This window comes from Hypanus sabinus, chromosome 4 (genome assembly GCF_030144855.1).
Source record: "Hypanus sabinus isolate sHypSab1 chromosome 4, sHypSab1.hap1, whole genome shotgun sequence".
NCBI lineage: Eukaryota > Metazoa > Chordata > Chondrichthyes > Myliobatiformes > Dasyatidae > Hypanus > Hypanus sabinus.
The window spans coordinates 57910732-57929024 of NC_082709.1; the positions used below are offsets into that span (position 1 = coordinate 57910732).

The following is an 18293-nucleotide window of genomic DNA, read 5'->3' on the forward strand; positions in this document are numbered from 1 at the left end:
CGAGTCCATAGGACACTACGTGCTACTGCGCAGGTTAAAATTGTGGTTAAGAAAGCATGAGGTGCGTTGGCTTTCATTAATCGTGGAATTGAGTTTAGGAGCTGAGGTAATGTTGCAGCTAATTAGGACCTTGGTCAGACCCCACTTGGAGTACTGTGCTCTGTTCTGGTTGCCTCACTACAGGAAGGATGTGGAAGCAATAAAAAGGGTGCAGAGGATATTTACAAGGATATTGCTTGGTTTGAGGAGCATGCCTTATGAGAATAGGTTGAGTGAACTCTTGGAGCGATAGAGGATAAGAGGTGACCTGATAGATGCGTACAAGATGATGAGAAGCATTGATCATGTGGATAGTCAAAGGCTTTTTTTCCCAGGCTGAAATGGCTAGCACGAGAGGGCACAGTTGTAAGGTTCTTGGAAGTAGGTACAGAGGAGATGTCAGGGGTAAGTTTTTAAAAAAAAACCGAGTGGTGAGAGCGTGGAATGGGTTGCTGGCAACAGTGGTGGGGGTGGAAACGATAGGGTCTTTTAAGAGTCTCCTGGATAGGTTCATGGACCTTAGAAAAATAGAGGGCTATGGATAATCCTAGAAAATTTCTAAAGTAATGTTTGGCACAGCTTTGTGGGCCGAAAGGCCTGTATTGTGCCTTAGGTTTTCTATGTTTCTAAAAGAGGTAGAGGTCAGAGTGGGGAATAGAAAAGGGAAGGGAGTGAGGGAAACTTTTTTTTAAAAAACCAGAAGAAGAAATTGACATTCATGCCATTAGGTTGGAGGGTAACCAGATGGAATACAAGATGTTGGTCCTCCACCCTGAGGGTGGCCTCATCTTGTGCCAAGATAAGGCCATGGAGCAACATGTCAGAGTAAGAATGGAAATTGAAATAAAAATATTTGGCCACTGGGAAGTCTGACTTTTGGCGGAATGAGCAGAGGTGCTCAATGAAGTGGTCCTCCAGTTTACAAAGGGTCTCACCAATGTCAAGGAGGCTGCTTTGGGAGCATCGGACACAATAAACCACCCCAACAGATTTGCAGTGGAAGTTTTGCCTTACCTAGAAGGTCTGCTTAGTTCCCTGAAAGGAGGTGTGGGAGGAGGTGAATGGGCAGGTGTAGTGCCTTGGCCACATACAAGGATAAGTGTCAGAAGGAGGGAGATTAGTGGGGAGGGACAATTAGACAATAGTATTGTGGAGGGAGCGATCCCTACAAAAAGCAGAAGTAGTTGGGGGGGGGTGGGAAGAGGTAAAGACATGTTTGGTGGTAGGATCTGTTTGGAGATGGCAGAAGGTGCGGAGGATGATGTCCCTTTGACTCTTTGCTTGTTGCCCATATGTGCACACAGTGGGTGGGCTGGTTATGTAGACATTCTAAAAGGGAGGAAAATGCATCACAGTATCTTCCATCACAAAATGAATAACAGTGTGACAGGCTGGAGCTGGCATAATCACAATCCAGATGCTAAACATCACACAAGCAGATTTCTTTTTAAGCCACTAATCTCTAGCAGAGGACTTACAACAAACAACCAAGTTCTTTATGAGGCTCCTTAATTATTAAGAGCTTTGACCTATTTGTGAATTCTAATTTTGATTATTACTCAAAGGCTGAAAGTGCTTAAAGTAATTAGAATAAAACTAGTGACTTAAAGAACATCAAATACAACAGTATCATACATGCTCTTTGGCCCATTACAGTGTGCTGTCCTTTAACCCAATTCAAGATCAATGTAAAGAGAACATAACAATCTGAACAATTCAAAACTAGGCTGGCAAGAGTGGTCTATTAGCCAGTGTAAGACCAGATGCTACATCTTCAACATATGATAAAAACGTGCTTTTATAGATGTTTGAAGAAATAATTCACAACTAATAACGGATGCATTTTCCACTGAGTAAAGGACACAAGAAGAAAGTGAAATAATGATCGAAGGATTTCAAAGATACAAAATAATGGAGTTTCATAATCTTTGTACAAGGGTATAACAAGGATTGAGAATTTAGTGCAGAATAACAAAGAAATTTGGAAGGGAAGTGGTAGTATACCAACAATAAATAAGAGCCTTGATAGTTGTGCAGAAACAAAAAGAACAATTACATTAAATCTACAGGAGAAATTACAAAGGGAAAATACAGAAAGAGCAAAGACGTTTTTCAAGATGGAAAACAAATTCTAGAAAGGGCAGGAAACCAGGTTTTACTTAACAAACAAAATTAAGGAAAAAGCAGAAATGGAAAAAGGGGGAGAAAAGATCTATAAACTAATTGACCTGATACCAGTGATATATATTTTTTTAAAAAATAGAAATATTCAGAAGCATTTGAAAAATCATGATATGATTTGGCACAGCTGGATGCACACAAGTGAAATTTTATTTGACAAGTATTTTGAATTTCTAATGAGGAAACCAGCAGTTGATATATATTTGAATTTTCAGAGTTTTAACTAAAAGCTGCCAATTTAATTATTACACAAAATTAAGGATGATTAGATAAATTTTTAATACATATTATTCTTAAACTACATTTTGACTTAATTAAGCAGGCAGCTTTGAGATGACTGGTAATTACTTGTGGTATCTATGTGTTAACTATTGAAGTTGTGACCAAACAACACACACAAACTGCTGGTGGAACAGGCCAGGCAGCATCTAGAAGGAGAAGCAGTGTCGATGTTTCCAGCCGAGACCCTTCGTCAGAACTAACTGAAAGGAGAGATACTACGAGATTTGAAAGTAGTGGGGGGAGGGGGAAATGCGAAATGATAGGAGAAGACTGGAGGGGGTGGGATGAAGCCAAGAGCTGGAAAGGTGATTGGCAAAAGTGATACAGAGCTGGAGAAGGGAAAGGATCATGGGATAAGAGGCTTCGGGAGAAAGGGGGGGGGAGGGGGGAGCACCTGAGGGAGATGGAGAACAGGCAGAGTGATGGGCAGAGAGAGAGAAAAAAAATACAAACTAAATATGTCAGGGATGGGGTAAGAAGGGGAGGAGGGGCATTAACGGAAGTTAGAGAAGTCAATATTCATGCCATCAGGTTGGACGCTACCCAGCCGGTATACAAGGTATTGTTCCTCCAACCTGAGTGTGGATTCATCTCGACAGTAGAGGAGGCCATGGATAGACATATCAGAACGGGAATGGGATGTGGAATTAAAATGTGTGGCCACTGGGAGATCCTGCTTTCTCTGGCGGAATGAGCGCAGGTGTTCAGTGCAACGGTCTCCCAGTCTGCGTCGGGTTTCACCAATAAATAAAAGGCCACACCAGGAGCACCGGACGCAGTATACCACACCAGCCGACTCACAGGTGAAGTGTCGGCTCACCTGGAAGGACTGTCTGGTGAGGGAGGAAGTGTAAGGGCAGGTGTAGCACTTGTTCCACTTACAAGGATAAGTGCCAGGAGGGAGATCGGTGGGAAGGGATGGGGGGGAACGAGTGGACAAGGGAGTCGCGTAGGGAGCGATCCCTGCAAAAAGCAGAAGGGGGGGGGGGAGGGAAAGATGTGCTTGGTGGTGGGATCCCATTGGAGGTGGTGGAAGTTATGGAGAATTATACGTTGGACCTGGAGGCTGGTGGGGTGATAGGTGAGGACACGGGGAACCCTGGCCCGAGTGGGGTGGTGGGCAGATGGGGGCGAGGGCTGATGTGCGGGAAATGGGAGAGATATGACCAAGATTGGTGCCCAAGCATCAACCAAATATGGCCAATGTCAATGATCTAAACCAGCAGACAAAATATTCTGTAACCAGGATTGCTGACAATAGGTGGAAAATGAACAAAGAGTATACAAAACAAATTGAAAAGGATTATGGACACATTAATGGAAGGAAACTGATGATGAAATGTTAAGTTATGATCAAAACAAAAACTAAATGTATGGCAGAGGACTGGAAAACATTAGCATTAGGGTTCTGGTAACATGTCTACAAGTCAAAGTTTATACCCAGCAAATAGGGAAAAACAATGTATATTTGTCTTCAGTAGCAAAAGATCAGATCTAAAAATAAATACAACTTACCGGAATTATTATGGGGTCATTCTCAGCCAGTTAGAACTGAAACAAGGAATTTTAAAAAGTTGCAAATTCTGTAAATATGATACTCAAGGGCTGCTAATCCTCATTGGATTAGCGTCACACCCACTAATCTGGAAAGTGCAAAGTGAAGTTCAAAGCAATTAACTTCAGGCCACTTCCTCCAGCTGCAGAGCTAGTTAGTGGCAAAGTCTCAGGATAAACAATTCGCAAAGGAGAATTTCCTCTTTAAAAGAAATCAAAGGGTTGTGAATATTTGGAACTTCCCACCCCACAAGCTTGTGGATACTCAATTATAGAACATATTCAAGGCCGAACAGTAAAGTTTTTGGGTACCAAGGAAATTGTAAGCAATTCATGACAGTGAAGCTAAAAATCTTATGATGGGTCGAGATAGTCATATCCCTATTGCTGCTCTCACTTCTTACAAATTAAAGAGGAAGTGCAACACGAGATAATAAACTGATGGGGCCCGTCCAAGACTGATTTGCTGGCCCGTTCCTTTACTCCAACCTTCTGCAATTTAACATGCTGTTTCTGTGATATAACAGACTGGTCTTGTGGTGTTACTATTATGCAGCACACTGCAACATTGTGATTTGACAGCCAGTTTCAAGAGTGTAAAGCAGACCCCTCATGCCACATTACAGGTCCTGATTAATGGAAGGCAAAATAGACTCCACAAAATTCTAAAATAGCAGCAGACTCCAACTATAGCTGATTTCAATCAGTCCCAAGGGGCTACTGCCCCTTATTATCATCAAATATCTGCGTAATTGTTCAAGTGCAGGTAGTGTTTCATATGATATAAATACAATTTGATTATATGGATACACTGATCATTGTTAGCATTTATTATTGAGTAAAATACAAGTGGAGAGATGATTTATACTGTGCAAGTGTTCTAGGCTTACAGTCATCAGGCCTGGCAGTACAATGTCAACAGGTGAGGTGAATGCTGCTGGAAGAAAACTTTAGTCCTTCAGCACTCTTCTTAATTAGCTGCATCGTTTTTCCTTTCTCCCTTCTGAACCCCAGCTTTTACTGTCGCTGGGGGTTGTTACGGGTGGAACACGAGAAGCTAGATGGTAATAGATTTAAAATAATTTAATTCTTACCAGCCAGAGAATCTTGACTACGTCAATAATAAAACAATCATGTTTAAAAAGGTGCTTCTAACATAAGCAACACACAACTGTAAATCCAGCCACTGTATATTAAGTTGCTCCTCCAGTGAAAGAGTGAATGGTTCTGAGTTGAGTTCTTGTCGGTTTTTTTCTGTTTTTAGTCCTTCATCTCTCTTCAATGAAGAGAGACGACCCCCCCATAACAAACTCACCAGATTGTAGATACCAAGTAGCAAAGCTTCAATGCAGCCATTGCAATGTCTCTCTCTGCTTGATGTGATGCGCAAATATCCCCAGATCAGTTCAGGCAAAAACTGGAGTGTAAACCTCTTTAGTTTCACCTCAGAGCTCCGATACAACTCAAATAGCTGATGACAGACAGGTTCCAATAACTGCAGACAGAGCAAGGAGAGAAGTAGAAACAGCACACCATTCTAGGCCTCAATTCCTCCCCGTTGTCCACTCCTGTCCCACCCCTCCCCCCCAACCACCCACCTTGCCCCAATCCACAGCACTGACCTCATTGCTGGGGTCCTGGATGACTTTGTACAGAGCTGGCACTATTGTATTGTTCTGGTGGAGGGTTGCTGCATAAGTGGATATCTGAGTTTCAGGGACAGTCTGTCAAAAGGCAAAGGGGAAGTGATTGTAAATAGATGTGGACACAGTGAAGCAGGTGAAGGTGGACACTGGTACTATTACCATCATACCACAGGTTAGTTGTTTTCACTCAGAGGGTTAATACACAATTACAATTATAGAACAAATCTAAATTCAAACTGCTTTCAATTATCCATGTCTTCCACATAATTGTTATTTAGCAAAATGACAGATAGAATTACTGCTTGTCACTGCTGTAACCCTTGAATGAAAGGCAATGCCAGAACCAAGTAATTTCATGAAACATCAAGATCAATTCTAACGTTATGTCACACTGCTGTCATTCCTCGGACAGTACTTCAGAAACCACGTAGTGTACAAAGACAGCAGTGTATCAGGAACAACACAATAGAACTGGGAATAGGAAATAAACAGACAGGAAGGATACCTCTCCACTCAGTGCTTAAGGAAAAGTGTGTCACTATGGAAGCAGATTTCCCATTTATTGTGGGCATGGAATCTGTGAATAAACTTTGTTCAGTTAACTGCAGTGCAGGAGCTTGGAATTGGTTTTCAAAGACACCCAGGGGAACTTTCAAGTTCTGACAATGTGGTAACAACAAGAACTTCTAAGTGGAATTGAAAGTAACCTTACCTTGAATTGGGAGAGCCAGTCCTCCACAACCCCTCTGTCAGAGTCCAGCATCTTTTTAATCCTCACTTCCAGTTACCTACAAAGTTAGTTAAGCTTTAATCACGTGTAATCAGAAACGTCATGCCATGAATAACTTTTAAATTGCTCACTTGCAATCCAGTAGCCAAATATCTCAGTTTACTGACAAGTCCACCTTTAAGATCACCTATTGTCATTCTTCAATACACAAATACAAAGAACAAAATTACTGTTAACTCTGGATCAATGCAGCATAAATAAAAAAAACACACTATATATAAACAGCAATCCTATAAAGTACAATGCAGAAATAACTGTTGTATGCATAAACTGATTGTTTGTACATAGTGACATTAGGTGATGTGTATGTCGTGGTGGTGGGGTGGATTAACGGATGGCAGTGTTGATCAGTCAGATGGCCTGAGGGACAGAGAAGAAAGTGTCATGTTCCTCACATGGATGCTGATGGCAGTAGAACAAAGTCCACAAACAGGGTGGGTGGAATCCTTCATGATACTGTATCTTTATCTAGCACCTTTCTTTCTACATGTCCTTGTGGCAGGTTGACCCATGCCAGTGATGCGTTGGACAGTTTTAACTACCCACCATAGAACCCTCTGGCACACTGTTGTGCACTTCCCGTACCACACAGCCATACGACATGTTAGGATGCTCTCAAATGCATATCTGTACAAGGTTCTGAGTATTCACGCACATAATCCAGCTTCTTCCAGCCTCCTCAAAGTAGAGATGCTGGTGAGCTTTCTAAACTGAAGAATGTTCTTGGGCCATGAGGGGATGTGTGAGATGTGCACTCACAAGAATTTGAAACAGCTTACAATTTCCACTGCTGTGTTGCCAAAGTGAAGAGGCCTATGACTGTTGGGATCTCTGATAACCTTGTCTAAAGGAGTAAGACAATAATAGGCGAAATGTATCAGAAAGACATTAACAATGTGGAGAACCGTGAAGCCATTCACGTTAGATCCAAGAAAATTTCAAGCAATTGATGAAGGGAGATATGACAGGCCATGTACAAACATTAGTAACAGCTGGGAACAGGACATGAATGCAAATTTAGCAAGAGTGAGCAGAAAAGGAGCTGGTCAGTTACAATGCAAAAAACAAATGTTAAGGCAATGTTTCATAACACAAAGGCTGGATACATCCAACGAGGAACAAAAATTCCAAGAGGTGGATTCACCATGGCTAAGTAAATAAAACCAAAGACAAATAGCACTCAATAAAGTGGACAAAATACAAAACCAAAGATGTCTAAAAGATTAACAAGGAGAAAATATTATACAAGATAGAGTTAACCAGAGATGTCAAAACAGTTAATGGGTTTCTATTGATTTTCAGTGTGTTGCTCACCTGGAAATAGAATGTATGGAATTAATGGAAAATTAGGAATAAGGAGCTGAATTAAACAGTTTCTTTTAAAAAACAAGATCCTGATGTGGACTGACATTAGTGGAAGCAGAGAGCATGTTTCCTCTTGCATGCAGATCTACAATCAGGGGCCACCATTAAAAGATGAAATCTACCAAGTATTTTCCTTTTGGTGGGTTGCAAAACTTAGCAAGTCTTCTCTTTAAAAAGGGCAGTAGAAGTGGAAACTTTAAAAACAAATTATTGAAAATCACTTTAAAAATAAATTATTGAAAATCAAAGGGGCAAAATGTTACTATGAATACACAGGAATGTGGAGTTGAGATCAGCCGAGATCTTATTAGAAGACCCTAATGACCACCAAAGCACTCAATCATTAGATATTTAAAAGGGGTTATGATATGAGAGTCTTCAACTCAAGAAGCTTATACCATGTTGGTAGTATGAACGCTTAGGTTAAGGGTTTTCTGCTCTCCTGGAGACGAGCATTCAGGCTCACTCTGAAACAGATCAACAGCAGATGGTTAAAACTAGAAAAGGTCATCCACCTCACCATTCACCTGCTTTTTGCAGATAACTCTACATTAAGCTCAAACTCCTCTCAGGAATTGTGATGAACAAGTTCAATGAACTATGCAACAAGTTTTGCATGCCGATTAATATCAAATGAACAGTTGTCACCAACACCACAGACAAAATCTACAACAATTCCATGGATTACTTTAACTCATTTAATTCTCACCAACTTATCCAGCTTTAAGGGTTAAAAACAAAACAGGTCTGTCAACCTTTGCAAACTTCTATTGTTTATTGGGGATGGGGGGAGGGAAGAAAAACAACAAATCAAAACTGCTAACTGGGATTAACAAAATAAAATTCCATTATAAAGAGCATTGACTTTTGTTTATTATGAAAATTGAGCCACATGCCACAAGCAGGAACAACAAAAAGAACGAGGTCCAACATCAGTTTCAGAAACATCTCTCAACTTACTTGACATCATTGAAACAATGAGATCCTTGAGGGACAAAGTCTATAGCCTATAAAGATTATGCTGGTTGTACACAAGTTTGCTGACAAGTCATGGGAATTACATGCTAAAATACTTTGTCAAAGACTCACTGGCCAATTCAAGAAGCCCTACAATGAAAGAAAAGGTCAAAGTTTTAATATAGTGACATAGTGAGCAATTGGATAAACTTGAGTTGTGCTTTCTGGAGCGGCAGAGGCTGAGGAGGTATGTTTTATCCATGGTTTAAATGCCTAATCCCAGAGGGCATCCATTTAAGGTGGGGGGGCGTTTAATGGAGATATGTGGGGGGGCAAGAATTTTTATGTACAGCAGGAGCTCCCAACCCTACAGAACCCTCAGTTAATGGTAGGAGTCCATTGCATTAAAAAAAAGACTGGGAACTGCTGATGTAGAGAGTGGTGAATGCTTAGAATGCACTGCCTGGGGTGGTAGTAGAGAAGGCAAATAAGATTGAGGTGTTGTAGAGGCTCTTGGATAAGCACATGAATGTGCAGGGAATGGAAATGAAGCTGGAGAGGCAGTAATGGGGGAACAAGGAGATGGCGGATGAATGGAATAAGTATTTTGCATCAATCTTCATTGTGAGACATTAGAAGTGTGCTAGAAGTTCAAGTGTCAAGAAGCAGAAATGATACAGTTGCTATTTCGAGAGAGAAGGTGCACGGGAAAAATAAAAGGCCTAAAGATAGATAAGTCACTTAGAACCTGGGGTGTAGTCCATCAGGTCTAAAAGTGGTAGCTGAAGAGATTGTGGGGGCATTAGTAATGATCTTTCAAGAATCACTAGATTCTGGAAGACTGGAAAATTGCAAATGGGAGGAGGTACATGAAAGGAAATCATAGGCCAGTTAGCCTGACCTCAATGGTTGGGAAGATATTGGAATGGATTGTTAAGGATTTGATTTCAAAGTACTTGGAGGCACATTACAAAGCAGGCCAAAGTCAAAGATGTTGCCTGGCCTGCTGCGTTCACCAGCATTTTGTGTGTGTAGGCCAAAGTCAGCATGGTTTCCTTAAGAGAAAATCTTGCCTGACAAATCTGTTGGAATTCTTTGAAGAAATAACAAGCAGAATAGACAAAGAAGAATCTGTGGATGTTGTATACTTGGATTTTCAGAAAAACTTTGACAAGATGCCGCATATTAGGCTGCTAAACAAGATAAGAGCTTACGGTATTACAGGAAAGATACTAGCATCGATAGAACATTGGCTGATTGGCAGAGGCAAAGAATGGGAATAAAGGAGTCGTTCAGATTGGCTGCTGGTGACTAGTGGTGGTAGATGGGATGCAGTGTTGGGAAGTCTATGATCGATCATGCACTGTGGTAGAAATAATAAAAGCACACTATTTTCTAAACAGGGAGAAAATTCAAAAATCCGAGGTGCAAAGGGACTTGGGAGTCCTTATGCAGGATTCTCTAAAGTTTATTTGCAGATTGAGTTTGTGGTGAGGAAGGCAAATGCATTAATTTCAAGAAGACTAGAATATAAAAGCAAAGATGTAATGCTGATGCTCTACAAGGTACTGGTGAGGTCTCACTTGGGAGTATTGAGAGCAGTTTTAGGTCCCTTATTTAAGGAAGGATATGCTGACGTTGGAACGGGTTCAGAGGAGGTTCATGAGAATGTTTCTGGGAATGAAAGGGTTATCATATGAGTAGTGATTGAAGGCTTGGGCCTATACTTGCTGGAATTTAGAAGAATGGGGGGGGGGGAAGAATCTCATTGAAACCTTTTAAAAGTTGAAACAGAGTGGATGTGAAGAGGATGCTTCTTTCGGTGGGGGAGTGTCAAACCTGAGGGCACAGTCTCAAAACAGAGGGACATTGTAGTAGTGAGAGCCTGGATGGACACTAGGTCGCTTTTGATGATGAATGTTGATTTCTTGTGGCAGTGTTCCTTGTAAATGTACTCAATGATGGGATAGCTTTGCTTGTGATGAACTGCGACAGTCATTGAAGACAGCCATCAAAGAAGCCAGCATAATTTTCACAGGGGAGCCAGGAAGCAGAATACTTGCCTCTAAGGTGTATAATAGTAGTACATGAGCAGGTTTGCAACTTGAGGACTAGGCTCTATTCCCATACTGCTGCTGCCATTTGTTGAAAGGAGGTGTAACAAAGTAATCTGCCAGGATGTTGGGTAGCTTGATTAATCAGACATCACTTAAAGTACAGTTCTGGCCACCCCACATCAGGAAAAATATTGGACTTGTAGGTGGCATAGTTCTGCACCATTCTGAAATTGTGCCAAGAGTTAAATTACTAGATCAATTTGCAAAAGGCATCTAATGGGATGATCAGTTTGAAGAGTTTAAGTAAAAACAAAGCAAGGAGTTTAAAAAGCCAAATAGAAAATTATTTTTTGATGCAGGTCCAGAGAAAAGTTGGAGGAGAGGGTGGAAGTGATTGGGGAAGTGACAGACACCTGAACTGAGAGATCAAGATGGACAGGTTGAGTTAGAGTAATATTTCTAGTGAGAACTTGGAAAAATAGTTAGTGTGAGTATAAATAAGCAGAAATATTCTGACAAATGGAGAACTGGCAAAAGGTAGAGAATTGAGAAAATTAAAGCACAGTTGGAAATAACTTAGAAAACAGATCGTCCTGCATTGCCATATATTATAGCGAGCCATTTTGTCCCCAAAAGTCTATGAGCATTCCCATTCCCCAACTAATTTTCCCTATAAAGTTTCCCAACTGCCTTCCTATCCTACTACCCACCCACACTGGGGCAAGTAACCTACCCAATGACGTGGTTAAGTGGAAGAAAACCAGAGCATCCAAAGGAGATCCACACAGTCACAGGGAGAATGAGAAAACGCCACATGGAATACACCCAGGCTCAGGATTGAACCCTGATCTCTAGAACTGGGAGACAGTGACTGCTAGCTGTACCTCAGTGCCATGCCAGTGTCACAAAAGGAAGGTTGACATGCAGTGAGCCCCCTACGTGAAGTGAAGTGTTGAAATCGGGAGCTTACTGTGCATTATTGTAATGGTGTTATTCTGCAAACATGCCAATTCACATTTCTCTGTTCAATTTATAAATTTTTGTTGCAACTCCATTGACTCTCTAGATACAAGCCTTTGACTGGATATTTTTTTACTGCAACAATCTTTTGAATAGCCTGCACCAAAATGTCCAGTATGTATTCTGCCCATCCTTTTCAGTTTCCCCAGAAATACGTCCTTCCCAATAATGCATGTACTGTAGTTGACAACACTCATGTGCATTAACTAATAGACTGAATAATGGCCAATTGATACATCGGCCGATGAAATTTCTGCTTTTAGTCTGTCTAAAGTCTGGCTGTGCTTTAGTTAAGTGCTCCAAACTCTATTTGGACAAAGGCAGCTTTTGTGGTTATTTATGAACTAATGAACAGCAGGAGGAGGATTTACATGCCAAAAATCCTTTAACAAGATTATCTTAGGCCTTTGTTCTTTAATCAGCTAGTTCAGTTTCTACTTGTCCACTTCGTGATGTCTGGGCATTGCTGGCACGTCAGCATTTATTGCCCATTCCTGGCTGCCCTTGAGGAAGGTGGCAGCAAGCTGCATCCTTCAGCCAAAGCAGTTCTTCCAGTGAAGGCTCTCCCCTGATGTGTTTAAACAGCAACTGAGTAGCTCAGTGTAAAAACTGGTTCACCCGATCCCAGCTGTGGTATGTTACAATGGAAGTCATGGTTAGCTCAGTCCCCCAGAAGTGTACCCGATCACAGCTCTCTCACTTGCCCTCAATTCCAATGGAATGCTACACCCGCCGACAGCCAGTGCTACTTCGGTAAATACATTTCCAAAGTTCACCAGCAAAGAATGTGTTACAAAGCAGTGACTCAGTGAGTTCAAGATAAACTGGATCACAAGAGCAAGGCTCAAGCTATTAATTAATGACCCAGCTCCTCACGACACAAAGAACTTGAAATGCACACATGCCAACTCAGATTTTCTTCACAACACCAGCTGCTGGCAGGAGTCATGTGTGTGGTTTTCACCAGCAATATGTACTGCAAGGTGGGAAAGAATCCAGCAATCACCATGCTGGCCAGGTCCAGCTCAAGAAGGGGTCCCTATCTTGGGTCTCAGTTAGTAATAGGGGGTCCATGGCATATAAAAAAAGGCTGGGAACCCCTGATCTGAGGTTATGTTGATACTGAGTAAAGTCTAAGCCATCAGACACATCGCTGCACATTCAGGCTATCTGTAGAAACTAAAATCTTTTAGCAGCTAGGCTCTGGAAGGACCACCATAACCATGCCAGAAAACAGCAAACACTAGCTACTGCAAATATTCAAGATTTCAAAAACAAAAACTCATCTCTTCAAATGACAATGATGTCCAAGACGACTTCTTTGCAGAGAAGCTGAACTTTTGAAAACAATCTGTTTTAATGACTTTCATTAAATTTTAATGTGATCAATGACACTAATTTTTAAAAGTCCTTGAAAATGTATTTTGTTAGTTATTACATTCTTATAATTGCAGCCAGAGAACAGAAGACAGGCTAAGTATTTTTCTTAGCCTGATGTCTACTGACACATTTTGTTAGTAAAATTAATGGTGCTTATGGAAACTGACTTTTGCATTGCATATGAGCTAAATACACTTGGATGAAGCCCAGATTAGAGCACTCTCAAAGATTATGAGAATACCTCCCAAAACATTATAAAGTGGAGATTAAAGCATTGAATAGCTGGAACAGAGTGAGTCAGTCATTGTGCTTTGGGCAACACATTGCTTTTAACACAGTGCAGAGGATTAAACCAAGCAAAAAGAGCTGCTAAATATACGGATTAAACATCTGGATTAGCGGAAGATAACATTACCAAAAACACCACCTCCCTTACCTTGATCTATCCACATACCCTTTCTCTCTTTTTTTCCCATTCCCTGTTCTGTCTTCCATTTTACCCCCTTCTTTTCTCCTTATCTCCCTTTGGTGCACCTCCTTCTTCCCTTTCTTCCATGGTCCACTGTCCTCTCACATGAAATTCCTTCTTCAGCCTTTTGTCTCTTCCATCTATCACCTCCCAGCTCCTTACTTAATCCCCCCTCCAAACCTCCACCCCTAACAATGTGACCAGTTACCTGCCAGCTTGTACTCCTTCCCGCCCCCCCCCCCACCTTCTTCCCCTGATGAACGGTCTCAGCCAACTGCTTATTCCTCTCAAAAGATCATAGATGCTTCCTGACCTGGAGTGGGGGCGGGGTTCCTCCAGTATTTTGTGTTTGTTTTTCTGGATTCCCACCATACGCAGAATCTATTATTTTTATGACTTCCCTTACAAGCTTCTGTCACACTAGAGAGAAGAGCCAGTCTATTTTAAGGCAGTTGATTCCAGGTTGACATTAGACTTCAGATCTACAGATTTGTGCAATGTTCCTACCCCTTGTCCGAATCCTGCTGCAAGGTTGAGTGTCGTACACCAGAAGAAGCAGCAGCTCCGAGGTAAATAGCTCGCACAAGAAAACGGTACCCTGACATTCAACACCGAACAGAGTCAGTCAGTACAGGTAGCCCTGGATGACAATGCCCAGTATGCATTAATCAGTGCCTTCAAAAGAAGGCAATGTACTGAATGATTTTTGTAAAAAGAAATCCTTACATCGTTAGTTAACCTTTGAGATGTTTTGCCAAATCATGTAATCTATTCACGGCATGGGAAAATCAAACACATGGTTTAGTGCAGGGGTTGGCAACCTTTTTGCCTCTGTGGGCTGGATTACGTATTAATGAGTGGACAGTGGGCCAGATAAATGCCATTAAAAAAGACTTGAAATATGGGAATTATCCATTTAAATACATCTAGTTATGTTTTGCCTCAAATTAATGAATAACGCATGCTAGAAAATCACTTGTGCTTAAGGTTCCCTACCCCGGGTTTAGTGGAATATGGAATGAGGAAACCAGATGCTGAAAAACTCCCAAATACAGAGGTAGCTCAGTCTTTCTGCTTTTGTCTCAACCTACACGGACTGAACGTTACAGAATTACGAGAGGGAACTCAAACCATCCTCAGTGTTTGAATATGCAACAAGTGTGAACTGTCTCTTAACAACCCACAGAAGATGATGCACAAACCTACAAGAGTGATGCCTTCGGCTAGCAATCACTACAGTTTGGCAGCCGGACTCCAATCAGAAAAGGAGAACACACTAATCACATAGAGCTGGTGCAAAATCCAGAGACACCACTGACACAAAGACAGAGTGAGCTCATACTGGAACATGGCAAACATCTTTCACAGCCTCCAGTCAAACAGCTGGAAGCTGTTCAAGGTGATTAACTCTACTGCAGTAGAATGGAAGTTCAGGTCAAAGATCTCCCATGTCAGCTACATCGCTTTAAATCAATAATAGAAAAATGACTACTCTTTCTCCCACCATCACCACTATTATTCCTGATGGAGATTAGTCTGCAATCAAAATTTCAATTACAATATTATTCATCTCCATAGATGCTGCCTGATCTGAGTTCCTCTAGCATTTTGTGCATGTTTCAATTGCAATAAGATTCCCATCCAAAAAAAAGACAGAATGCAGAAACAAGATGACACATAGGAATCAACACAGAACTGTTCCCATAACCTTTGGACTCAAAGGCTCTTCATCTCATGTTCTCAATATCCATTGCTTTTCTATCATTATTTTGTTTTCTCCCCCTTTTTATACAGTATTTGCAGTTTGTTGTCTTTTGCACATTGGTCTGTCTTGCCTGTCTTGTTAAGTGCAGTTTTTCATTGATTCTATTGTGTTTCTTTGCATTTATTGTGAATGCCTGCAAGAAAATAAATCCCGGGGTAGTATATGGTGACATACATGTACTTTGATAATAAACTTCCTTTTAACTTTTTGTGTCCATGGTATTGGAAGAAGCGTGTTAATTAGTTTTCAATCCATTCTGATTCACATAAAACATAGTTGGAAATAAACAGCTCCTCTTCAGAAAAGTAATGAAGGCAGCAAATGGATTTTGGTCTTCATTGCAAGAGGTTGGAGCTTAAAAGCAGGGAGGTTTTGTTTTTAATGCACAGTGTTGTTCAGTGCTCATCTGGAATAACGCATACAGTTTTGGTCCCTTAGCTAAGAACGAATATTGTAACATTGGAGGCAGTCCAAAGGGGATTCAGCAGGCCATTTCCTGGAATGGGACAAAATGGGTTGGAGCAAAACACACAAAATATTGGAGGAATTTAACAGGTCAGGTAGCATCTATGGAAATTAATAAACAGCTGACACTTCAGGTGGGACCATTTATTCACTTCCAAAGAATGCTGCCTGACCTGCTGAGTTCCTCCAGCATTGTGTGTTGCTCTGGATTTCCAGCATCTGCAGAATCTCTTCTTATTTACAAAGTGGTTTGGGACTGTGTTTCTACAAGGACGAGGTGTAACCACACAAAATTCTATGGGGAGTTTTCCATGGTAGATATGGGAATGTTTTCATGAACGGGAGAGTCTCAAGCAAGGGGACTTAACTACAACATCAGGGGAGGTCATTTGAAATTGAGGTATATAGAAATTTCTTCTCAGAGGGTTGTGAACCTCTGGAAATCTTAGGCCAGCAGGTGCTGAAGATGATTCATTAAATGGATGTGGTCAAATAATTGAAACAGTCAGGTATGGAGAAATGCCATATTAAGGAGATGAGGCCAACATTGGTCAACTATTAAATAGTGCTATGCTGAGATCCCTGAAGCTATATTTAAAAGGTTAGTTTATTACTATTCTTGCCTTTAGACCAAAATTGCAAGCAAAGCAAGAAAAAGAGGTACTGCAGTGAAAAGTTCACCAACCATGCATATCTCTGTAACTTGTACCAGAAATACTCAAGAATGCAGAATTGCTCAAAGAACAGCGAGCCACCTGACAAGAACAATTAACCTGTGAAAGTGTACAGCAGCCAGAACAATAGGAACCGTATAAAAGCAGATGTCAAACGTGTCAAGCCGCTTGATATAGCCAAATATAGCGCTTGACACAGTCTCTGCGCAAACAAAGCAGGCTGCGTGTCCAAGTAACCTCTGCTATCACTGAACTTCTCCCATCCTAATTATATTGATGAATTACCTTTGGCACACAAATAAGTGAAAAAAAATTATCGGGGTAACCCAGTCAATGCAGTTAAAACGCCACTATCTACAATTACATCAACATATAATCAACACAAGAATAGCACTGCATTGTTCAGCTATCAATCAGAAAAGGATCACTCCAGTTCATATATAACAAGACTTTCCCTAAAAGGAACCTTGTTTCCCATTCCTTCTCGTCCATTCAACCCCTTCTCCCCCATCCTGCCCTTGTAAATTAACCCCGTGGCCTAGGCGTAAATCCGATCCTCCTTTCCATTGCTTCTTCACCTGAGCCCTCTTCTTGGGAGGATCCCTAGATCTTACCTGTGTGGCCTGAGGAGGCTATTTTTGTGTCGACGGGCCCAAGTGCTAAGCGGCCGTGCTCTCAGGCCCGGAGCAGCGGCCCGCTCCCGGCGGCTCGCCGCATTCTCCTCCCTCAATAACATCCAGGAGCCGGCCTCCAGCTTCCCTCCATCCGAGAACCTTATTGGACCAGGGCGCTCCGTCACCTCTTTCTATCCACACAGCCTATTGGTTAAAAGAGCGAGTGTCACATTCTTACCTTGTCGGCTGTAATACAGTTGGTGTCACGTTTTAAACCGTCCGGGTATCTGGATACCATTGCCTCACGGCAGATTCTATAAATCCACAAGTAATTAAGTACGATTTTACGACTCCTTGAAAGCCCACTGAACGCTAGGCACCTATCACTTCAAAAGTTGAATGAGAGGTTACAATGGAGGAAGACACATCCCAGGATTCCGGGCGAACAGACAACCCTCCAATTAAACTTACCGGCCGTGTCTATTTAATAGGACGAGGGCTTACTCGAACTGCATGCTGGGTAAACACTGCCCCATCAACAGTGACTGGTGGAGGAAGAAGAATGAAAGATAAACTGAAGGCGTGAGGTTCGCCGCCTGTCCCCATCCAGCTTGCACACACTTGCAGCGTTCAGAGTAATCAAAAAGCAGATGCAGCACTTTTGAACAGAAAAGTTAAAATAATGAAATACAGAAAGCTAGACAGCATTTTGTTGAAGGAGATGCTGTTAATATTATCAGGTCGATCACTTTGACGCGGGCGTCAGCAAATAGAATTGACAAGTCTGGGTTAAGGACGGTGCAGATACATCCGAACTGTGTACAGTGAAGATGGCACAGAACTGCTGCCTCACATTAATTACACAGATCCTGACACTCAGTGCTGTCAGGGTGAAGTTTCACATTCTCCCTGTGACCGCCGTTTACCTGTCAGATTCCAAAAAAACGTGTGGGTCGAGGTGTTAATAGGTTGCTGTAAATTGCCCCCGGTAGGGTGGTAGAATCTCGGGGAATTTGATGAGAATTCATGATTCGG

The 18293-nt window shown here is 41.6% G+C and overlaps 1 protein-coding gene across 4 annotated transcripts in view; it reads right to left on the reverse strand.

The window, feature by feature from the left end:
* LOC132392791 (hyccin 2-like) overlaps positions 1-17418 on the reverse strand; it is a 44528-nt gene extending 27110 nt beyond the window's left edge. For 2 of the 4 annotated variants that reach the window (XM_059967154.1, XM_059967152.1), the window contains exons 1-4: positions 17259-17416; positions 6415-6490; positions 5679-5780; positions 5372-5551 (exon numbers count right to left, since the gene is read on the reverse strand). In XM_059967154.1, the coding sequence (XP_059823137.1) occupies positions 5372-5551; positions 5679-5780; positions 6415-6465 (333 nt within the window). In that variant the 5' untranslated portion in view covers positions 6466-6490; positions 17259-17416. Of the gene's footprint in view, positions 1-5371; positions 5552-5678; positions 5781-6414; positions 6491-14247; positions 14397-17258 lie in introns of those variants that run through there. The other 2 variants (XM_059967155.1, XM_059967153.1) reach the window with 2 other exon arrangements.
* Positions 17419-18293: the final 875 nt, after the last annotated feature.